Source organism: Dreissena polymorpha, chromosome 16, assembly GCF_020536995.1.
Source record: "Dreissena polymorpha isolate Duluth1 chromosome 16, UMN_Dpol_1.0, whole genome shotgun sequence".
Classification (NCBI taxonomy): Eukaryota; Metazoa; Mollusca; class Bivalvia; order Myida; family Dreissenidae; genus Dreissena; species Dreissena polymorpha.
Genome location: NC_068370.1, coordinates 6,817,114 through 6,841,274, shown reverse-complemented (window position 1 = coordinate 6,841,274; position 24,161 = coordinate 6,817,114). Strand labels below are relative to the sequence as shown.

At 37.2% G+C, this 24,161-nt stretch overlaps 2 protein-coding genes across 8 annotated transcripts in view; both read left to right on the top strand.

The window, feature by feature from the left end:
* The window catches only part of LOC127861646 (RING finger and CHY zinc finger domain-containing protein 1-like), a 473,873-nt gene that overhangs the window by 210,580 nt on the left and 239,132 nt on the right, over window positions 1-24,161 (top strand). The gene's annotated exons all lie outside the window — the stretch shown is intronic.
* Window positions 1-24,161, top strand: part of LOC127861632 (para-nitrobenzyl esterase-like) — a 59,969-nt gene that overhangs the window by 3,838 nt on the left and 31,970 nt on the right. For 5 of the 7 annotated variants that reach the window (XM_052400303.1, XM_052400300.1, XM_052400299.1 and 2 more), the window contains exon 1: window positions 1,817-7,526. In XM_052400303.1, the coding sequence (XP_052256263.1) occupies window positions 2,494-5,400 (2,907 nt within the window). In that variant the 5' untranslated portion in view covers window positions 1,817-2,493 and the 3' untranslated portion in view covers window positions 5,401-7,526. Of the gene's footprint in view, window positions 1-92; window positions 7,527-24,161 lie in introns of those variants that run through there. The other 2 variants (XM_052400305.1, XM_052400304.1) reach the window with 2 other exon arrangements.

The window sequence follows — 24,161 nt, the reverse complement described above, 5'->3', positions numbered from 1 at the left end:
TCTCAACATCAGCTACTAAGTAACATTGAAATGGTCCTCGACCATAAATATCTTCGTCGATACATTGGAATATATTGCGCTCTGTATTGAAGGGTCGTGTGCAAACGAGGTGGATTACAACCCTAGCGACATGTCAATCAGCACGTGGACCTGGGACCTGTACGTCAGCCACATTAACGCTACCATCGGAACGTTCGGGCCGCTGACTTTAGCGACGGCACTTAAAATGTATCCAGTGAATCAATCCACGCCGGAATTTCAATTGACCAGCATGGCGAGTGACATCCGGGCAAACTGTCCGAATGACGTCATGTCCTTTTACGCCGCGGCGACGTTTACGTCACCGGTCTATCGGTACGTTGTAACGTCATCGCCGTCAGTTCCGGTACACCCGGTTGGAATTCCGTTTCCGGCACGATACTCGTTCCATATGTGGGACGTTTTCGCCTACTTTGGATTCATTCCTGATTATATCACTAATCCGACCATGGATGACCTTGCCTGGCAACGGAATGTCCAGCAGGAAGTGATGTCATTTGTGAAGAAAGGTCGACCATTTAGCGCCTGGCGGCCGTACCCGGAAGCGACAGCGTTGCTGTCCCACGTGACTACAACATCTTCAGGCTACAATCCTGCGCAGTGCGAATTCTGGCTCCAAAATGGATTTTTCAGCTATGGTTGGATCAATTAGATTTAGTTGTAGCTTGACGTATTTTAATAAATGGATAAAAACTAAATTATAACAGCGGACTAAAAAAGTTCAAACGGTATTTCGTTTAATAAATACCGGTACGTTTACTTTTTAGATAACACATTAACACTATGTTTTCACTCACATTTGTTACAAGCAATACAGTTTAAAACACTGCAAAGCCGAGAGATAAAATAACAAGAGCAATTAAATAATATCAACTTATAATACCTTTTAGCTGTCACCAACGTAACTTATACACCCGCGCCGCTTAGTTAGCTTTATTCAAGGGAAATAACTAAGAATGTGTAAACAGTTTGGCATGAGACCACTATCTTGCACTTCTACACTTCATGGTGTTGACATATTGTATGTTTCCTTTTAATCGCTTGAGAAATATGGGAGTAGTTCGTTCCACACAGTTATAACATTTTATTTGGTAAGACTAATGGACCAACTGACAGAGTGATATATAAAATCATAAAAATAATACCATTTTAGTCATCACTGTCGACGTCATTGTGTTATTATAAATACATGTATATTTAACGTGCTTTGTTGTAAATTGTAAAAGGAATATTTCGCTAGTCAACAATTGCATGACAATTAATCTTTCTTGTCTTGCTTTATCTTGTAACACAAGTCACTAGACTGATACTTACTAATGGAAAAATTAAACATCGTAATATTTCGTACTTATTAATGTGTACCGGTATTTTTTATTTTTACCTAATCGATGAATTAATAGGCATGGACAAACCGTTACATTCACAATTAATGGCACTGAATAGATGACAGCTCACACATTGATCAGAGCAAAGTAAAGGAGAATTATAATGGTTTTATGCCATGCCGCGCCTCACGCTAAGCCAATTATTAATACTTCATACACATATATGTAACATCATATTTACATACATAATTGCAAATCAATGATTAAAGTACTCAAATGATAACATGAAATGGTGTTAACGTGCAACACACATAATATGGTCTCAAACTGAATTCTTATTTATGCCTAGTTGAAAATCATTTGATTTGTTTTATCGATACCATGTGTCAGGTATTTAAATTATATAAAATGATGTTTCAAACATGAAATTTAGTTTTTTGCAGAATATATCTTTAACAGTAGAAAAAAAAACAACTTATTTTACCTATTAAAACACTTTTACAACCGAAAGATTAATCATTTATGTAGACATGTTCAAGGCTTTTGGAATGTTCATGGTTGGAGCAGTTCGAGCTCTAGTGACAATTTTATATTACGTGAACAATGTATTAAGCATTTGAACCTTGATTTAATTGGGATTGCTGAGTCCCATTTAAAGAACTTTAATAGTATTGATGTTTCTGATTATACATGGTTTGGTAATAATCGTAAAAATATTCATGTGAATGCAAGAACTGGTTCTGGTGGAGTTGGGTTTTTGGTCCGTAACAGTGTTCTAGATGTGTTTGATGTATCTATTTTAAATGACTCCACAGATGGTATATTATGGCTGAAATTTGTACACAAAAATGATAACTTTTGCTTTTTACCATGTGTTTGTTATCTTCCTCCAGAAAACTCTGCTAGGCATGTAGATGCAACTGCCTTTTTTGACACAATACTTGTAAACTTATATGAATATCAAAACCTAGGTCTGCCTTTTATTTGTGGAGACTTTAATAGTCGTTGTGGCGATTTGGAGGACTTCATAGCAGGTGTTGATAATATTATTGAGAGAGATGTGATAGACTTTAAAACAAACAAATATGGAGATCTTTTTATTGATTTTTTAATTAACTGCAATTTTTGCATGTTAAATGGACGTAATACAGTCCATAATGATTACACGTCAATTTCTGTAAAGGGTCAATCAGTTGTAGATTATTGCATAGTACCTTATGAAAACTTGTCATTATATAGTCAGTTCTATGTGCATACAGTTGTTGATGTTATGAACAGTATTGAATTGCAGGATAGTATTGCTCCAACATGTGTCCCTGACCACTCTATTCTCACATGGGTTATGGAAATTGAATCCACTGACTTGGAATTTGCTACAGATAAGACTGGGTCAGTACAAAGTACAGATAAATTTGATTGCTCCAGAATTCCTAATGATTTTCTGCTAAACCAAGTTTTGGTAGGTCAGATTAACGACTGTATTTCTAACCTTGAACAGGGTTACAGAACACAATCAGACATAGATCAGGCATTTGGAGATTGGTGTGGTATTGTACGGGATGAAATGTATGATAAACTTCCGTTCAAAACGATTATTCATGATTCCTGTAGAAGAAAGCGCAGGTCTGGTAAGCCATGGTGGAGTAATGAATTAAATAGTCTATGGTCAGATATGTGCAAAAAAGAGAAGTTATGGTTAAGATGTAACAATAAGCATTTAAAAGTTCAGCTTAAGACTGACTATATAAGGTCTAGGAGCTTTTTTGATAGAGCGGTACAAAAGGCCAAAAGACATTACTGGTTTTCTACACAGTCTAGATTATCTAACTTAGCTTCTGATAATGATGTAGAGTTTTGGAAGACTATTGGAACTTGTGGTGTTGGCCAGGAACGTAAGAAGGGTATTCCTCTTGAAGTTGTGTTAGACAATGGGACAGTTTCTTCAAAATTGGAGGATGTGTTGTTGAGATGGAAGAATGACTTTGCAAATCTTTTGAATCAATCTGTTAATTCAAATGTCGGCCAGCATACAAGTAGTTTTGATAATGTGTACCATGAGGAGTTGGATAGACCTTTTTCAGTTTTTGAGGTGAAAGCAGCTATTGACCGAGCCAAGTTGAATAAAGCGACGGGCATTGACCAAATTCCTAATGAAGTTCTTAAGAATGACATGTCTGTCTCCTTTTTGCATTCTCTATTCTGTGTATGTTATGAAACTGGTATGGTCCCTTCAATGTGGGGTAAGAATATCATAAACCCTATCCCTAAGTCGAGCACTGCTGATAAGAGAGATCCTTTACAATATCGTGGTATTAGTTTGGCTTGTACTATGTATAAATTGTATGCAAGTATTTTGAACCATAGGCTGTCAAGCTGGTCAGAACTTAATGATAAAATAGAGGATGAACAGAACGGCTTTCGCAAAAAGCGCAGCACTTTAGATCATATCTCTGCACTGACCAATATTATAGATGTTCGCAAGAAGTTACATAAATCTACGTTTTGTTCATTTATTGATTTTAGACGTGCGTACGACGGTATTGAGCGGAATTTACTCTGGCAGAGGTTGAATAGTATAGGTGTCCCAACAAAAATGTTAGATGCAATCAAAGCCTTGTATGCGTCGGTCTCCTCTTGTGTTCGTATAAATAGCCATTATACTGATTGGTTTGCAGTTACCACTGGTTTACGGCAAGGTTGTTCGTTGTCACCGTTGCTGTTTAATCTCTTCCTTAATGACTTATCTGTGCAGATTAAGGCGGTTGGTAAAGGTGTTTTGATTGAAGACGAGCTAGTTTGTATATTGTGCTATGCAGATGACCTTGTGTTGATTGCGGAAAACGAGCAAGATTTGCAATGCATGTTAGATGTATTAAGCCAATGGTGTACCTCGAATAGTATGGTGGTCAATGCAAATAAAAGTAACATTGTGCATTTCAGGCCAAACTCTGTGCCCAGATCTGAATTCAACTTCAAATGTGGTGTTCATGGATTAACTTATGTTGACAAATACTCCTATTTAGGTTTATTACTATCAGAACATTTGGACTTTAGTATTTCTGCCAAATCTGTTGCACAGAGTGCTAGTAGAGCACTTGGCTTACTTATTGCTAGATATAAAAGTATGGGTGGTATGTCATTTGCAGTTTATAGCAAGATGTACAATTCTACAGTGTGGCCAGTTATCTCATATGCATCAGCTATATGGGGCATACGGACATATGCATGTATAAATGCTGTTGAAAATAGGGCCCTACGTTTCTTTATGGGTGTTGGTAAATATACTCCATCAGCTGCATTAGCCGGTGATATGGGATGGCAACCACCTCTAGTTAAACAGTACAAACATGTTTGTAATTTGTGGCATAGATTTGGTAGTATGAATATGAACCGGGTCAATAGGAAGGTTTTTCAGTGGACTGTTAATACTGCTGGAGTTAAGTGTAAGAACTGGGTGTTCAGTGTGAAAATGATGTTTAAAGATTTGAATCTTGAAGAATTCTGTATTTATCCAGCTACTGTGTCTAAACAAACTTTTAGTGACAAGGTTGATAGTGCTATGTTCTGTAAGTTTAAAAGTGATTGGAAAGATACTGTATTACAACCAAATGCAATAAGAGGGAATGGCAGAAACAAGCTAAGAACCTATTGTCAATTCAAGAATGAATATTGTACAGAAGAGTATTGTAAGATGATATTACCATATAGACATCGTTCTGCTTTTGCTAAATTTAGATGTGGGGTAGCCCCAATTATGTTGGAAATTGGGCGTTATGCTAATGTGCCTGTTGAAAATAGATTCTGCCCTAATTGTACAACTTGTGTTGAATCAGAAACTCATGTTATGCTATACTGTCCACTTTATTCTGATATCAGGACCTCTCTTTTTGAAAAATGTCATACCATTACTGATTTTAACTCTATGTCAGATATAGAAAAGATGGTAGTTTTATTCTCCAACAAATTATTGATAAGAGATACTGCCAAAGCCTGCTACAATATTTTAATGACCAGAAATGCTTATTTGTATAGATAGGTTACACATTCTATATGGCATTTTAGTTTTTAGATTTTATCAATTATTTGTAGATAACATAAACAAACTACATTTTTGTACAATAAGGGAATAGGACCTTTGATTGTTGCTTTAAATTATTCCAACATGACACTCTGGAAGTAAATATCTTAACTAATACTTTTAAATTCTACACACAGGTTTCATGAGATTATTTTTATATTGAAACTATCAAAGGTCTCAATATTCCACTTATGCAATATTGTTTTATTGTTTTATAATCCATGTTTTATAATTTTAACATATTTGGTTAACTTTTAACTGATGCATAGTAATTGTGTTCTTGACTACTGTTATGTCTCTTATAAATCCATTATATGATTGGCACTGTAATTGATATGAATACTTTTATTGTTGTATATACTTGTACAGTGATGAGACAGAAATAAAGATAGAAATATGTATTTTTATCCCCTGATAATTACTAATTAGTCTATCGGTTTCATGGAGGGGAAATTTAAGTTCATACCCGCCCCGCAAACCTGTTCGTCTTTTTTTCTGTCCGCCTGTGTGTCTGTCATGCGACTTTAAAAAATACGTGAGCTTAGTTTACAAATATTGGTATGTGAATAGACGGCCATATGAGGAAAATGCACATTATTTCAGTTTTTTCGTCAGAATAAAATAGTTGTTACTATGTTTATAGAAAAAGTAAATCGGGAATATGCTCCTTATTTCAGTCTTTTTTTCATAGAAAATTGTAATTGCTAAGGATACGGAAATAATGCAAAAGTAAAATATTGATCATGCGATAACTAAAAACGTGCTTTAGCTGGGTTGAAGCAACTTGGTATGTGGATAGAGGGCCACATTGGAAAAATCGCTCATATTTCAGTGTGATCCTTAGTCGCAAGTTGTGGTTGCTATAGTAACATAGTAACATAAATAATTGAAAACTAATATCTTGATGTTGTCATAACTCGTACAGTTCTTAAGCTACGTTGATGAAACTTGGTACGTGGTCATATGGGAAATATGAACGGTATTTGAGATCCGTCCGTTGATCTGTCCGTCCAAATTCATCCTGCGATTACTCGAAAGGTACTTAGCTATGTTGATGAGACTCAGTTGTTAGTAGAGGATTATATGGTTAATATGCATGTTTTTTAAGTTTATTTCGTAAGGCAAAATTGTGTTTGCTATAGTAATAGAAATAACTGAGAACTAAAAACTAGATCCTGTGTCAATTCAACAAGTTCTAAGGCTAGGTTGATGAAAACGGGTTTGTGGAAACAAGGTCACATGGTGATAATGGACATTATTAAAGTTTATTTGTTCTCATACCAAACCTGTGGTTAAACATTTATTAAAAACTTAAATCTGGAACCTGCCATTACAACAAGTATTAAAGCTTGGTTGTAGGAACGAATTGGGATCCCGTTCCTGATAATAAACCATCCGATTGGGGACGGCATTGAAGATTGTTACAAACCTCATGTATGAATAAGTATTGTACAAGGCAATCTTACACATAAATATGCAATTTTATAAATTCATGTAATAGGAGGCAATTTGTTAAAAGCCAAGTATAACAGCGACTTAAATACACGTGAGAGCTATACCCATATATATTATAAATGAAGATACAATCGGAAAATGACACAGATAACGAAGATAAAATGTAACTGTATTAAAGGTTGATAACTGCACATAACCTTCTTATGATAAAACATGTGTTGTACATTCAATCCGCTTTGGTATTACACACGTTTTAAACGTCATTTGTATATTTTCCATGATGCAGTTTTAGAACACGCGTGTGTTCAGTAGATCGATCTTTTTGAGTGTGTGTATCTTAATTACCTATACAGAACTTTAAGAAAGGATTCTTAATAGAAGTGCTTCTTTTAATTTAAATATACAGTGGTCTTTTAAAAATATTTTTTTAGGTACGGGGTAATAAAGTTTTTCAAAATAAACGTTCATCATAAATTATAACTTCAAAACGGATAAATCACCTTAAATGGTATATCCTTTGTGTATATCTTATAGATATCTATTATCATAATAAAATTTGGTGGTTTCAAACATGTTTATGTAGAAGGCACTTATGTGTGATATATGATTGCGTTCAGATAGCAAATTTGGTAAGTTTTAATAAATTATTAAAATTGGTTCATTATCTTCTTTAATTTATTAGTCATTCATTTTTGCAACGAACTGTAATATGCTTTTTTGCTATCTGTCAGCATACACATATGTGAAAATACTAGTCCAATTTATAAATGTTTGCTGTTATATTGAATGTTATTATTTGTTTATGAGATGCAGTACATAAAGATGGTTTAGAGTCTTTACAATGTGGTTTTGTGTTGTTCTGAAGTCTTGTCAGATACATGTACATGTATTACCTTTATTTCACCGTTCATCAGAAAGTATTAATTATGGTGCTCTTGATAATATTACGCACAAGTGTGATTAAAAGTTCAACTTATGGGATGTTTATTTTTTTTAAATTTCATTTTGATTTAAATTGCGATGACAGACATACATTTTATTTTAGACTGCACAAAGTACATCGTCTTAACATGTACACATATGATCGTAACAGGCATTCTGATGGTTTAATAGAACAAACATTCGTATAAGCATTTTACAAATTACATATAACATACGGTATTTCAGGTTTTTTCTAGCCATTCTGGGCAAAGGAAGGAGTCTGGTCAAATTGGGATTTTTTTTCAATCGATGAAAGTGGCAATTTTGGGAATTTTTTATCAACAAAAAGGACCAAAGTGAGATTTTTAACAACAAATATTGACACAACAGTTTTTTCCTTGCCATTTTGGGAAAACATCATATAAATTATAGTTATATATTTTGTAGGATGTTTAAAAAACAAAGTTGAGATATAGAGTCTAATAATCAAAAGACTTAATAGATTTTTGTTTTTGAAATTGGGATTTTTTTATAAATAATTTCAGTTTGGGATCATGTCCGTTTGCTTTGGGATCGGGTCCGTTTTACGGCCTTTTTAACATAGCAGAAAACCCCCTGTATTTATACAACTTAAACTTGGCAAAACTTAAGCATTCAAATGCAACAGCCACAAACTGTGGTAATGAGGGTATATTTATATATATATTTAGCTTAAGCATGAACACTTGGTAAAAAGTAAGTTATGAGCAAAGTATTTTAATAAGTACAGATTAGAAGCACACGGATACAAAAAATTACAATGCGCATATAAAATATTTGCATATAAAATTATATAACATAGTTAAAGAGACTTCTTTACAAACAGTGACAGTTTAGTCAAAGCCACATTTTTATTATATTTTAACAATTCATTGTATTTATTTAACGACGGACATTTAAAAATAGTATATTATATAAAATAGTATAACTTGTCCTCAAACACAGAAAATGGTATTCATCTTTAATTTCGTTCCAGTTACAAACTAAGCAATGCCGTTCGTGTCTTAATCAGACGGGGTAATCACGTGATAGACAAGATGTCGACGTCCATTCCGAGACAGTTATTTTTCCCCGTTTTATACCCATTATTACTTCTGTTTATTTTTTAAATGACGCTCACTTTCCAGCCATATCAGTAAGAACGTGTTTAGCGTTTACTTCGTATTTTAATTCGCTTTATATCTCGACTTTACTCGGTGCAAATTTTCTTAGTGGAGCCCTAATTAGGTCATCTCGCTAAGAAATTTTGCACCGAGTAAAGTCGAAATATAGAGCGAATATTACCTCGAAATAAAAGCCAGTAACTATCTTTCTTATATGGCTGGAAAGTGAGCGGAATAAAAAATAATAATACAAGTAGTAAAGGGTATAAAACGACGAAAAATACCTGCTTCGGCATGGACGTCGCCATTTTGTTTGTCACGTGATTACCCCCTCTGTTAATGTACAACCACTTTTAAATCAACACGATTCACATTTTTAAATACGTCAGCAAACACTCACAACTCTCAAAATGTGTTGCTTATATTTGTTTTAACATTGCAGATCCAGTTACGACAACTTTACAACTTTTATTACACTAATCAACAGTTTACTTTTGTAAAATACTAGTAATTGCGTACGTCACAAGCTTGAATCGATAATTAAACAAACGTAAGCATCATTCTATAAACATATACTATGTATCTAATTCACCATAGACAAACGTTCCGGATTTTTACCTTAACATTAAGAGTTCTTGCATATAATTATAGACACTCTACATTAATTTTGAATTTTATAGTGCCTTCCTTCATCGGCATCGATTAAAGATTAAAGTTTAACCAACAATAGTGCAAAAATTAATTATAGGTTTTGCTTTAATGCTACTTGTTTTAGGATCTTTCTATTGCAATTGTTGGAAGTTTTGATATAGGATAATATTATTGGACAGTGTTTATGGATCTTTAACATTTCAAATTCTAATCACAACACAATACGACTAATCAAGTCCGTAAACGTTTATAAAGAATGTTTTTCAAGTCAAATCGTTTATCTACACATACAACCATATATTTGAGTCGGTCGTTTACCACCAGTAGATGGTCACAGTTATCTATATATTAGCTATCCGCTTGAAATATACGGTTGATAAGTGAAGTAGTAGACATCCAAAATTCAGTGATCTACGATAACATGCCCACAAGTCCAAGAAATGGAGTTATCTGAGATTCACCGTATTTAAGTAAAGTATTCATTGTCAAAGATCTTGTGTACACTGGTCAAACATCTGCAATTTAGTAACATACCATTCAGTTTCCTTATTTTCCCTTTGTCCTTTCATTTCAACGTACGTTTACTAGATCATTATCTAAGTCAATTATCGGAGAGTTTCCAAAAGTACACTGATGTTTACACGTCTATTGATTTGTATTTACACGAGACCGTTGGTGACGTCATTCGCACGTCTATATGACGCTATCAATGATGTATCTCAATACGACGTACAAAGCAAAACACCGCAGAATTTTGGAGAGATTATTGCAAAGTTACAATGAAGGTTATCGGTAAAATATGATGATTTGCTTATTTATATATATATATATTGATAGTCATTACATCATATCTAATAATTAAATAATAAACAACGATTTATATGTTAAACATACATTTTCATACTCACTGTAGGCCTACATTGAAGCAAAATTAATAAATTGATCAGGACCATTCGGATTATTTGGATAATAGCAATATGCATGGTCATACAATTATATTCATTACTTCAGTGGTAATAAGGTATTTCACTCATGCAATTATGAATTCTTTCATTTCCATGGTAATACTATTATTAATAAAATATTTTTTAATGACTGTCTCATAGGATTCTACTGGGTTATATAATTGTACTTTAAAAATAATTGTACACGATAAAATTTAAATATACATAAAGTGAAGCTTCTACTTCACTCGAAGAGTAGAAACAATTTAATGCAATGTGATCCCGTCTTAATAGCTTGGAACCGATTGTCAAACAAAATCAGTTTCACGGAGATCCAAACCTCAGACTTCACAGAGAATTGTTCAAAACATGTACATGTCAATACAGATAAACCACATAGCATCATGATTCAAATAAGAAAAAAATATATGTCAATTCAATTCAATTGAATATAGTTACCTTTAACTACAGAGTTTTGATATTGTTTAATATAATTACCGGTTAACTACTGAATTATTGTATTCTGTCTAGAAAACCAGAATCGTAATTTTCTGAGACACGATGACATTAAACCAATACTAGTATCAAGAACATCTCGTCTTTATTTAAGAATATGTAGACATATAGCCTGAAATAGTTTATCATTCAGATGATCATCTTGCAATTCAAGAAGAACTAAAGCGGTTGCTTTCACCAGATTTGCCCTCCAATCGACCCTCACTCAATTCAAGAACTTGTGTTTGTCTATATTTAGCCACATTAAACAGTAAAAAAAGTTTAAAACAATTATTTCTGCAGTCTGATACAAATAAAATATGATTTAGCAAAATAAAAATTAGTTATTTAATCTGAAAATAAGCTTAACCACCAGCTTACCTTCATATGTCAGAAATAATACACTTGTAATTTTATGTCTTAACATAATTCGATCCTGCGCTTGACCACTTTTAACCGAAGTTATACGTAAAATAAATTCAGATGCTATGAGTTGGTTCTACATAAAATAAATTCAGATAATATGAGTTGGTTCACGTTTTATCAACAAAAACAATACAAGGTGTTTACTTATTGCTTTGCTTTATTCAATTGAAGCGTTTCTGTTTACTTAAAGGGGCCTTTTCACAGATTTTGGCATGTTTTAAAGTTTGTCATTAAATGCTTTATATTGATAAATGTAAACATTTGATACAAAAAGCTCCAGTAAAAAATCAAGAATAAAATTAAAAAAAGAAAAAAAGGTAACCCTCAGCAGGGCTCGAACCACTGACCCCTGGAGTCCTGGAGTAAAAATGTCTACCACTTAGACCACTCGGCCATTCTTCCGAATGCAATGCCTGTTGTATTTTATACTTTATATAGACAATCTTCGTAGTTTCCCAAAATATAACGACAACAACAGAACTCTTCTAGTTATTCAATCGTTTCGCGTTGCAACGCTTTATAATTTTCGGGTTTTTAAATCGTCAAAATATGCATATAATGGCTATTTTAGAGCATAGTAAATGTTCAGTATTACTGTTTCCTCACAAATATCATAACAAAAACGAAAAGTTGCGAATCTGAAACAACTTTTTTCAGTTTTGTCAATTTACCTAAACGTGAAAAGGCCCCTTTAAATAACATACTTTTTGCAAAGTATTGCCGGGCCTACTAACACCCATATGCGCGATTCAGCGCGTGCGACAAGTAATTCCAGTTGTGTATTGCAAACTTATATCTCTTCCGATAGATAGGCTGTGAAATATGACCATTACGTTAATAAACATACGCACAAATACATAATAATTACCGTTAAGTGGCCATACCCAACAACAAATAGCGGCACGAATTTCAGCATTTGCAACTTTTGTTTAACTTATAACAATATCACGCCGTAATAATTACTTATAATAACTTATAGAATCAAATCAATATATAAATATATATTTTAAAATACAAAGCATGTTAAAAATTATCTATACAACACAGCATAAAATGTATTACAAAGCATTACACACAGACATTATTTGAATAAGGGCCACCGCCATGGAGCGGCAGTTTTTTATTATTAAACTGTAGAGACAAATTTCAAAATTATGTTTACATGAAGACTGATTTTTCTGAAATAATAATTAACAAATAACATGTATGTTTCAACATGTCCTCGCATTTGGGTTATCCACATAACACACCTATAATTCGTAAGCTTACGACCATATGGACGATGGTCCACCGTCGCCCAACTAAAAATAGCATGTAAAACCAAGTATGCGCATGCTCAGTGGCGGGCGCAGTAAATGGTTAAAGTGAAAGTAGATGTCGCCGCCATTTTGAGTGGTTGGTAAACTGTGGTTTGTGTCCAAATAATTAGACGGTATCTTTTGTATATTGACCCCATACTTATGTTGTCATTGCATATATTTTTATTAATGGGTTTCGACCCGTAGCCTTGTGTTCGCACTACAGCATGTTCGCCTTGGGTTCTAAAGTGTTTCTCTAGGTTTGCTTTTGCTTGGGGGTTTGAGTACTGGTAATCTATCAGGATAACACTTAAAACTATAACACTTACGTTATGTTGAAACGCGACGTTCTTCTTAGTATTCTTCGCACAGTCAGAGACAACCTTTCTCGGCCGTAGTCCAGCAAGAAGAGGAACGAGAATCTCGTCCCGCGCCTCGATCTTTTGGAACTCATTCCTCGTGCCTCGGCTAACTTCCACCAATCATGCTTGCAGCGGCCAGTTCCCTCTTCGCAAGCGACTGGTGCCCGGCACAACACTCCTCCCACTTTTCTCTTCTTGGGCCGCCACCCATCCTAGGAGCCATATGGTCGCACCCAAGGCAGTAGAGACAGACTCAAATGGATCAAAAGACCCCTTCCAGTAGGCACAGGGGTGCCTTAACCTAACGGGGCAATCAAGAACCAGAGACAGACTCAAATGGATCAAAAGACCCCTTCCCGTAGGCACAGGGGTGCCTTAACCTAACGGGGCAATCAAGAACCACTGCATTCTAGCGGTTGGTAACCATTTTTTTTTTTTGAAGCTATCCGAAGTTTCATCACGACAGTTAAACATGTCATAAAAATACGGGTCGGCTTTAAGTCCAACAATTACAAGAAAATCTGAGCACTTAAGAAGTGCTGCAACCGTGGTCGTCAAGCACGGTTGCATAAAAAATAAAAAGGAATTCCACCAATTACAAGTATGCATGTAAAATGCTAAATGGCTTTCGTCCACAAATTAGAAATACAGGTGCACTAAACCGTTTTTTCTAAAGGACAACTTTTATAACTTATATATATACATTTTATTTTTATTTATCTTTCTGTAGTAACAGTATGTGTATTCGGATTACATTATCCATATATTATAATATTTGCATCTAGTGCTTTCAAGTTTCTATATGGTAGAATTGTATATTGAATATTATTCATTATTATTGTTTCTTCTTTTTGTATAAACAAAGTTTCGTCTTAATATGGGGTATATTTCTAGAAATCCATCCCATAATTAGAATTAATACATGGCATACTCAATTGCCGAACTGGTAAGTAAAAACTGAAGAATGGTCTGGGAAAAAACTCATCCAGCCAATGGCAGCCATGCTGTTCATATCACAGTGGTTCTCAGACAGTTAGATAAAAATAAGAAATGGAAGAAAGCACTTTCCCATAGATTCATGGAAAATAAAAGAACCCATCCCTGAGTGAGCAAAGCACTCTATATACAACATTATAAAAAACAAAGTACGGATTGCACAACAAATCTGGGACAACGCGTTACTCCCATGTATTAAACCCTCTTTTCACAGAACACTGTTCATATTAAGAATTTCTATTTTAAACAAAAATGGGGTAACACCGGAGGTCAGATAAAGTTTGCATGAAAACATCCTCAGAGTAGTAAAAAGGATCACAAAAATCAAGTGCAACTGCGATTTCAGTTCCGAGATACTTTTCTCCAGGGTATTAATCTCTGCGGCAATCTCTTACTATATTGCTGTTAGCATTAAGTGACTGCAATTTTCTTACAATCTTAGGTTAGGAAGGAAATCTAACAACTGCATATCCTCTGCCCACAATCTTGGAATTCTTCATCTTCATCCAAGGTTATTGCAAATAATCTTGGGTTAGGAAAGAAGTCCAACAACCACATACCTTTCCGGTTTTTATAGCGGTTTGACATAGGAATCAATACATGAACTCCCACAAGAAATATTTTTATCCTTAGGTAGTTATATTCATATTATTATTATTTATCTATTTACTCGTACTATTCATTTATTATTATACTATTATTTACACTATTGAATCGTCTGATGCATTTATCTGTTAAACGTTATAGATCTTGAACTCTATTAAGGGAGGTAACTAAACTGACACACTGCACTCAACAAAACACCAAAGATTAACCAAACACACGGCTGGGACAGCTTTTAATACTATTACAATAAATGGATAAAGAATGAATCAGAAAACCTTATTTTATTATTGCGGAGTATTGTTCAATTCAAATATTTTATATAATTTTAACCATTAGTTGTGTGGGACATTGATTAATTTGTGGCACTCTAGAAAGGTTGAAGGCCGAGCTATTTCATACCACATATGAGAGAGGAGACATGAGCAAGTGAACCGTCACTAAGGAAACGGAAAACAAAATCCATCAGCTAATATAAAATGTTAAGGCTGTGGAAATTGGCACAGGACATCATCGTTTGAGCAAAAATCATAAATTATTGAAAGTGGAATAAATTGGCCAAAAGGGCAGTGTTTTGAGCACCGTAGTCACAGCCACTAGATATTCAGGGACACAGGGCTGTCAAACCGGACATGTGGAAGCCGTTACCAGTACCAAAGTGAATGAACCAAGGTCAACTTTCATTTTGGACTTGGTAGTTTTGAAGATGACGAAGATGACTATGATATGATCGATTCCGATCTGACCCCAAAAACGCTCCTACAAACGATGCAGTAATTCTTAATCAGGAACAATTTCCCTCCCTTCAGTGAATAATGCATAAAAATCCCTCTTTAAATGCAATGAAATTCGTTAATTATGATTAAGAAATTGGCCTTCAGAGCCACATTTAAAACAAGCTTCATTGTACATTTACAATGGACTTAGTTATTTATTCTTTTAAAATGATTTAGTAAACTTAATACATTCCTTAGTGATTTGGTTATAATAAAAATGTTTGATTGATTGAATAATAAAATTTTTAGTGATGCGTTTCATCCGTACGCTGTGGATGGGAGCACATGCCAATTGAATATGATTACACATTTTAATATATACATCTCTATATTTTTTATCCATACGACCAATAAAGTGTTTATCTAGGTTAGCTTTTGAATTTGGTGAACTGCCATCGCCAAATTCATCAAACCTGTTCAGCATAGTACAGTAAAAAATAAAGGAATGCAGCAGTACAGCCAATTTACCCTGGACCTTAGAAACCACTAAATTAATGAACAAAACGAGTTACTAAAGAATATATGAGAACGTTTCCTCTAATGGAGACAAATTGAGCTGGGAAATCAAACAATCGCTAGGCACCGTGGAACCACTGCTTAGGAAAGTCTTTTTCAGGAAAACACCCGGAGCCGAGGGGATAACAGTATAAACCGTGATGCAATAATCCAACTGATGCTGTGAATTTGAAGATTTATTTTCTGTTATAAGATTAATATTAGTGTGTTTATTTAAATCGTCCTGTGGATTGGGTACTTAGGTTTGAAATGTACTGAAATTCGCCAATTATGATTAACTGGACTTCCCATGTTTCCATTGGGCATTTTCTGGTGATTATAGTACGAGCTGATTGCCAATCGGCCTGTACATTGGTTACTTAGGTTAAGACTCTCTTTCCCTGCACACAGGTGGTTTCCTATAATGAATGTGAAATGGTACAGTTAAAAAGAACTTCAAAGGTTAAATAGATGACATAAGACCCATTATCACATAACACCTATATATTATTCATTATTGTGAGCCGAAATAGCCCAAAGAAAGGTGATTCATCAGGCATTAAGAGAAATGACCGAAAAACCTCTTGTGCACAGAAATTGTATTATATTGTATTTTGTATTGTATATGTTGGCTTGTGAGTGTGGAAGGCTAGTGATTATTGTTGTTGTAGTAAAACCCACAAGGGGACCCTCATGTCCATAACCTGAGGAATGTGTGACCTTAATACGTGTCGTGAACCAAGAGGTTCATAGAGAGGTAAAACCGGGTGTCATACTACGTATTTTATTTGATGGGTACCTGGTTATAGCAGGCTGATTGTGTAGGATAAGTGGGTGGACGAGTCAAAAAGTGTGAGGTTCTTCTAAGTACCCTAAAACCCGTTGCAATAGGACTGCTTGAAAGTTATTTGAAATGGCTGTCGCGAAAGAAGACGTCTTTCCTTAAAAAAGAATAGGTATTTGAAAAACAGCGATGGCCTACGCTGCCTCAGCGTACGAAATTGGAAAAAAGAATAGGTGTTTGACGGGTCAAAAAGACAAAGGCCACTGTGCACGTCTCTAAATCTACAACGCTCCTGGCCACCGCGCACGTGCAGCCAACGAGCAGAAGAGTCCAATCTTTGCAACCCTGTGAGGAATATTAAAAATAGAGCTAATACACCAATGGTGAGACATAACATGAACTGCAACTCCCCAGCTGACCTCTAAAATAGAGACGAATCCCCCGTTTGGTGGGTGTATCCAACATAGTTATTCGGGAACCTTCCCTCCAGATGTCAATGAAGTGATTATGCTGCGAATGATTGCAGTTGGTTATCTGGAACTGGGTCCCGGGAAATTGGTGCTTAACGTAAAGTTAAAACGACGTGCTTTTTATTTGCAGTTTTTATTGATTATTTATAGAAAAAACAGCGATAGCGATTTTATTAATTGGTAATTATTGGGCAATTTAGTTTTAATTGTGTAGGCTAATTGCCATTTTTATGTAGGTATTAATTTTGATTAAGTTAATAGTAATTTAAATGAGTAAACTCCGCGAGGCCCAGAAAAAGGTTAAGGCCGAGCTGGCCGCCCAGATATCCGACTTGGAGGCGGATATCACGGCTTGCTGGGAAGAGCTTCAGGTTAGAAGAGGGAACTGTAGGTTTTTAGGGAAATTGCTGGGAACAATGGCCATATGTAAACAGTTTGTTTCCAACCCATACAATTCAAGCGATGTCACTGAACCAATTTTGGTTGAAATGTTTGTCAGTAAGTTTGAGATGTTACATTAGTTGAAAACCTCAAAATTATAATTTTGTTTATGTTTTGTTCTTTATGTGTTTGTTATGTCATTTGTTTAAGGCTTTGGACCAAATACTTTTGACATATATGACATGTGAATGGCCGGTGGCCAGGGTTGTATCTGTATTTCTTAGATTATATATAAATTAATTTTAATTAATTCATAATTAATTTTAATTATTAATTTTTCAATTAATTTTAATTATTCACCTTTGTTCTTCATTTTCTGTTTTATGAAATGCGAATTTGTTTATTTATTCATTTATCTGGCCAACACCAGTCGTTGGGCCACATAAAATAATGTTAGAGGGTAGGTATCTATGAAGAAATCATGTTCACTGTTTGTGAGAAGTGTCTCCATAGGGACCATTTTAAATGCTAAATGGTGCATAGTGTACATAAAAGAAAATGTAAGTAAAGGAAAAATGCAAAACACCTAAGAGTATACAGATTATGGCCAGTGACTTATGCATTTGGGGCTAACAACTACCACACCCGGTGGTACGGCGAGAAACCCTGTCACCACCAACCAAAAGACAATTACTACATAAGGAAAGTAACAAGATATGCATCTATCAAGTGACTTCACACTTTAAATGGAAACAACAAAAAGTTATGGCAACTGTCAAGTGACTGCGCACTTAATAGAAACAATATATAACCACCGACCACAAGAAATAATCCAAGTACTGACAATAAAATCTAATAATTACGACCACCTTTCGTGCGGAAATAGATACTGGTTACAACAGGCATAAAATAAAATAAAAAATTAGTTGCTTGTACGTCAACAAGCAAAAGCAATCGGGGACATACTAATTGCTAAACTGATAGATTTTTCAGATTTAGAGGAAAATGTTAGTTTTCCTTGAGTTATGGCATTACATATGCAAAAAGTGCATTTTGCGAATAAATGCAAAAACACAGGAAATATGACAGCTCAAGAGACTATTTTTCTGAAACTAGAGGGAGAATTTTATGTTCAACAACTTCAACAACAAAGCTGATTGATAAATTATTATGATTATTCTTATTCTTCTTTTATGATTTTGAACATCTATTTGATATGCAAATATATTAAGTTAAGCATGTCACTTAATGCTAACTTCCATGTATATTTTACATGTTATATGTTATATTATATTATATGGATATGGCCAAAGAAAATTGGGACGCTGAAATTGATCACTTTACCCGTTAAAACGGAAGTATATAATTGCTCCTATCGAAACTAGAAATAAAGGAAGATGGAAGTATGGAAATAATGGGCACAGCCTAGCCCGGTTAATCAAAAAATAAAACATTACTGGGAGAGACCCCAAAAACAAGACAAGAATAAAAAATTACTGGGAGAAACCCCAAAAAGACAAGAATCGGGTGCGACACGAAGTGGCGAGCGTCTAAAACCAGAAACATAACATAATAATTTTACATAACTCACTTGTAATAATTTTACATTACTCCATAATAATAATAAACACAATTCATAGTTTTTACCTTAATTTAGGCAATAATAACATCATGTAAGACAAGAAACATACGTAATAACTTTACGTGAATCAATAAAAAGACAGAATTCATGGTCTTTAACCTAATTTAAACATTGTAAACAATAATAACACTATCTAAACAAGAAGCATGACGTAATATTTTTACGTCAATCAATAAAAGGACAGAATTCTTAGTCTAAGACACTGCACCCACCCCCACTTTTTACCAATTAAGGCGGTACAGCCTCTGAAAATTCGCCACTGTGGCAGTCAATATATCATTTACACTTTCCCCTCTAACCATACCCACATTCCTGGCTGCTAATCCCACCACAGTTGGGGATGAAATGGGACCCATGTTGGGTCCAGAAAAATATGGGGCATCCGTTTCTATTAGCAAGCGCTCTGTGGGAATAGTGCGGAGAGCAAGTAATGACCCTGGTGTCAAATCCCCCGTTTTGTGGGTGTATCCCACATAGGTATTCGGAAATGCATCCGTAAACGCCCTAAAAACCTCCATATCCCCCCGGAAACAGTGAAGATATATTCGCTGATCCCGGTTTATCACCCCATGCAATATTGATAGGAGACGCATGTTTACCTCCCTGCCATCCATATCATGGGTTGACCCTCTACAGTGTAGCACTAGAACATGGCGTTCTTCTAGGTACTCTAAAACCCGTTGTAAGAGGACTGCTTGCCCCAACCACTCTGAATAATGTACAGAGTGGTCGAGTCCTACCTCCCCGAATCCCACAACTTCCGGTCTACCCAATAACCTAATGAACTCTTTTATTTCAGAGTCTGTGTACTTTGCAGCCCCCTTGGGGTGTAGTCCAATGGTGGGAAAACACCTGAGTTCAGACAAAGTGTGCAATAGAGCATCATTGGGATAGGTATGGGGATCACAGAAATTAGTGACCAGTGCTCCCAGATTGACCTCAACTTCTATCATAGGGGAGCGGTCCCTGAGATGGCTCCAGATGCTATCATCCAGAGTCATCCCCACTTTTACACACCACCTATCCAAATGGCAATGGCTATCCGTAGCCTCAGGCCACCTAGACTTTTGTTCATCAGAGGTGAGAGGGTAAGTATCTACGAAGAAATCCTGCTCACTGGTTGTGAGAAGTGCCCACAGTCGGCCCAACACACTCCAGTGTAATAGGTTGTGGAAAGTCCCTACCTCCTCCCCCGTTAACCTGGATATGGCCTGAACAGCCTCTACCTGGGATGAATGTTCACCACCCCCTTGAGGGACATAACCCATGTGTAGAGAAAATCTAGTTAAGTCTCCTAGAGAGGTTCCTTCCCGTACCACCCTTGACCCAAGGGCCATAAGAAAAGCTAACCTTCTACGTGTGATTGATTCGCTCAAGGGGACTCTCATGTCCATAACCTGCGGAATGTGCGACCTAAATACGTGTCGTGAACTAAGAGGTTCGTCGCAGCCTCGGACTGGACAGACAGAGTCCCCCCTGGGCCTCTTAGCTGGACCCACACTTGCCCCCTTTGAAGGTTCCCAGTGACCCAGAGACCTTTTCAATGGTCCTCCCATTAGTTCACCAGGTCTTTGGCGTTGATTGGTTTGACCCCCTGGATGCTTCCCTTGATCATTAGGCCTTAAGGGACCTCCCATGTTTCCATGGGGCATTTCCTGGTAATTATAGGGCGAGACGGTTGAAAATGGCCTTTGTACATTGGGTACGGACCTATCACCTCCCACTATACTACCATTTTTCCACCCTTGCGATCGAGCCCAACGACGTGGGTGCAAAGCTCGCTCAGGTACACGCCTACCATGGTCGGGCCCACCACAACCACGACCCCTGGAGTCTCGAGCGGGTGGTTGAAAAACTCTCTCCGGTCCACGCCTACCATAGCCGGGCCCATCACAACCACGACCCCTGGATTTTCGAGCGGGTGGTTGAAGGTTAGCCCTACTATGGCCAGCGACCGGGGACGTGCAAATAGTTAAACTGATAGATTTTTCAGGTTTCAATTGGTTAGTTTCTTCCGACTTTTGGTCGGGAACCTGAACTCTTACCTCGACAGGCATGTAGGCCGTCGGCAACACTCTACCGGAACGCTCAGCGGTGATCCGTTGAGCGACATCGGACCATACCCGGTTACGTTCCTCCATCTGGTCCATCCAGCTAGGAGACTGTCCACTGCATTCCTCAGGATCAAGGTCCAAGCAGGAATCGGACACAATTTCATCAACCGCAATCTGATCGGAATCCATTCTCGATTCTAGAATGATACAAGTGGAATTAAAGCACAAGTCAAGATGTTAAATCATAGAAAATAAATAATGTTAGATAGATTCTGGAAAAACAGGGCTTAATGCATATACATTGATTTTCATTCCAGTACAAGAGACTATTTCTCCATAATCAGTGCATTGCACAGGCTAATCAGTGTGCACAGGCTAATCAGTGTGCACAGGCTCATCAGCTAATCGAAGGCTAATTTACACTTGACATGCATTAAGCACCATTTTCCCAGAAAACAGCCAACATATACAGATCTCAATGATAAACACTAAAATGGCTAATGTCGTCTTACAGGCTGTTAAACATTATTGATTAAATATACATTGCGGGAGTAGAGCAGTTTTAACATTTGTTGTCTGAATAATTTGAATGCAGGTAATGAAAACTGGCAGTGCTTATCATTTCTAGGTTATTAAAAAAAACTGGCTAGCAAAACTCTGTCTCTACATTAGTGTTAACGCTTACACAAAAAAACACAATATATGATTCACAGGTTGTTGTTATCATTCTAGCATTTGGGACAGCGGTATTTCTGAATGTCCAAGGCGTCAGTGGCTGTAATATTCACACATGACCCATGGTACCACTCGTCACAATGATCACATTGAATCATAAACCGGCCTTGCCAAGGCTTTTTACATAAACAGTATAATTGATCATCAGCTATTTCGCCGCCGTCCAATTCTGGCCTATCTCTCTCCGTTGTCAGCCATGCTGGCAAAGTCTTGTCCTGGCATGGTTTCAGGCGGTCATGGTTTAAAATAAGAACTGCATTTTTCAATTTGATTTGAAAAAGCAGATTGGACAATTTTCTTACCACCAGACCGGGTCCTTTCCAAGGAGGGCAGAGCTTCTTGCACTTACCTTTGAGGGTGGCGGTGTCAAGGACATACACCGCATCTCCGACCTCAAAATTGCGCTCAAGCAAACGCAAGTCGTAATTGCGCTTCATGCGCTTTGTTGCAGCCTTCAATTTGTTACGGGCGCACTCGTGCGCTGTATGGAGATCCTTCACCAACTGGTGAGCATAGTTGTCTTCTTCCAAACGCTCCCCCTTTCGGGGAAACATTAGACTGGCAGGAGTATTCACTTCCCGACCTAACATCAGTCGGTTCGCAGTGAAACCAGTACTGCGGTTAACAGAGGCTCGAAGTGCCCCTGCTATCTGTTGCAGATTTTGATCCCAGTGATTTTGGTGTTTGCCTATGTAGCATCGGACAGCATCCATCAGCGTTCGGTTGTAACGCTCTACTTGGCCGTTGGCCGAAGGACGGTACGGAGTTGTACGAGCCTTATGAATTTCAAGCAAGCTACATAGCTCTGTGAATAGCTTGGACTCAAAATTCCGTCCCTGATCCGAAAAAACCTGAAGAGGGAAACCAAATTTGGAGAAAAAATGATTCACTGCGGCTCGAGCCGTCTCCTCTGCGGTTTGTGTGGGAAGGGGAATACACTCGACCCACTTCGTAAATTGGTCGACCATCATGAGAATGTACTCATTGCCCTGACGTGTTTTGGGCAACGGGCCCAGGAAATCCATATGGACCCTCTCCATTGGAGCTCCAGCCTGGTACTCGGTCAAGGGACCTTTCCCCTTACGGGCCGATTTTTTGTTTCGATTACAGATCTCGCATGAAGAAACATATCCGGCCACGTCTCCGTTCATACCATACCAGGTGAACTTCTCTTTGACTTTTTCCTTAGTTCTTTTAATACCCTGGTGACCCGATGACGGAATGTTGTGATGCAACCGGATAGCCTCCTCCCTCATGGACTTTGGCATCACCAACTGCTTCTCGCCTGTTACAGGGTTGTTTTGGTAGATTATGGCATCTATTAACACCAGTTGCTCCTTATTCAGCCAATAGTACTTAGCCTCTGGGCTTGAAGAGAACAGTTCTGCATCTCCAGGCTCCACCCCCTTGGTGAGCCACTGCAGAGCAAAACTTAGATCTAGGTCATGGCCTTGTGCCTCGATCAAATCAGCACAAGTGAAGCCCCAGCTACTGGGCTCTAAAACAATTGGTGCAATCTGCACCCCAGCTTCAGGTTCGGGACCACATGCGCATACCCGGAAATCGCCATCCGCCATTAACACGTCGACTTTACATGCATTGAGAAACAGGTTTTCCAAAGACGGAAATTCCCCTTGGAACTCAGGATCTGGCTTGCCACTGTTGTCTTCCTTTGTTGTTGCTTTACCGTGTAAGACGTCGCCGGTTTCACTGTTGCCTCCTTCAGTGCTCGCGTCGGTGCACATACCAATGTCACGGACGACTTCGCGCACTGTTGGCAGGGCCAACGGAACCGCCTCACAAACGCCTTCACCACCACCGACGCCGCACGTCTCACCGTTGCCCCCTTCAGTGATTTCATCGGTGACCGTTCTAAGGTCACAGACAACTTCTTGCACTGTTGGCTGGGCCAACGGAACTGCATCACAAACGCCTTCACCACCACCGACGCCGCACGTCTCACCGTTGCCCCCTTCAGTGATTTCATCGGTGACCGTTCCAAGGTCACAGACAACTTCTTGCACTGTTGGCTGGGCCAACGGAACTGCATCATCTACGTCTTCAATGAACGCGTCCCACAGATCTGTTT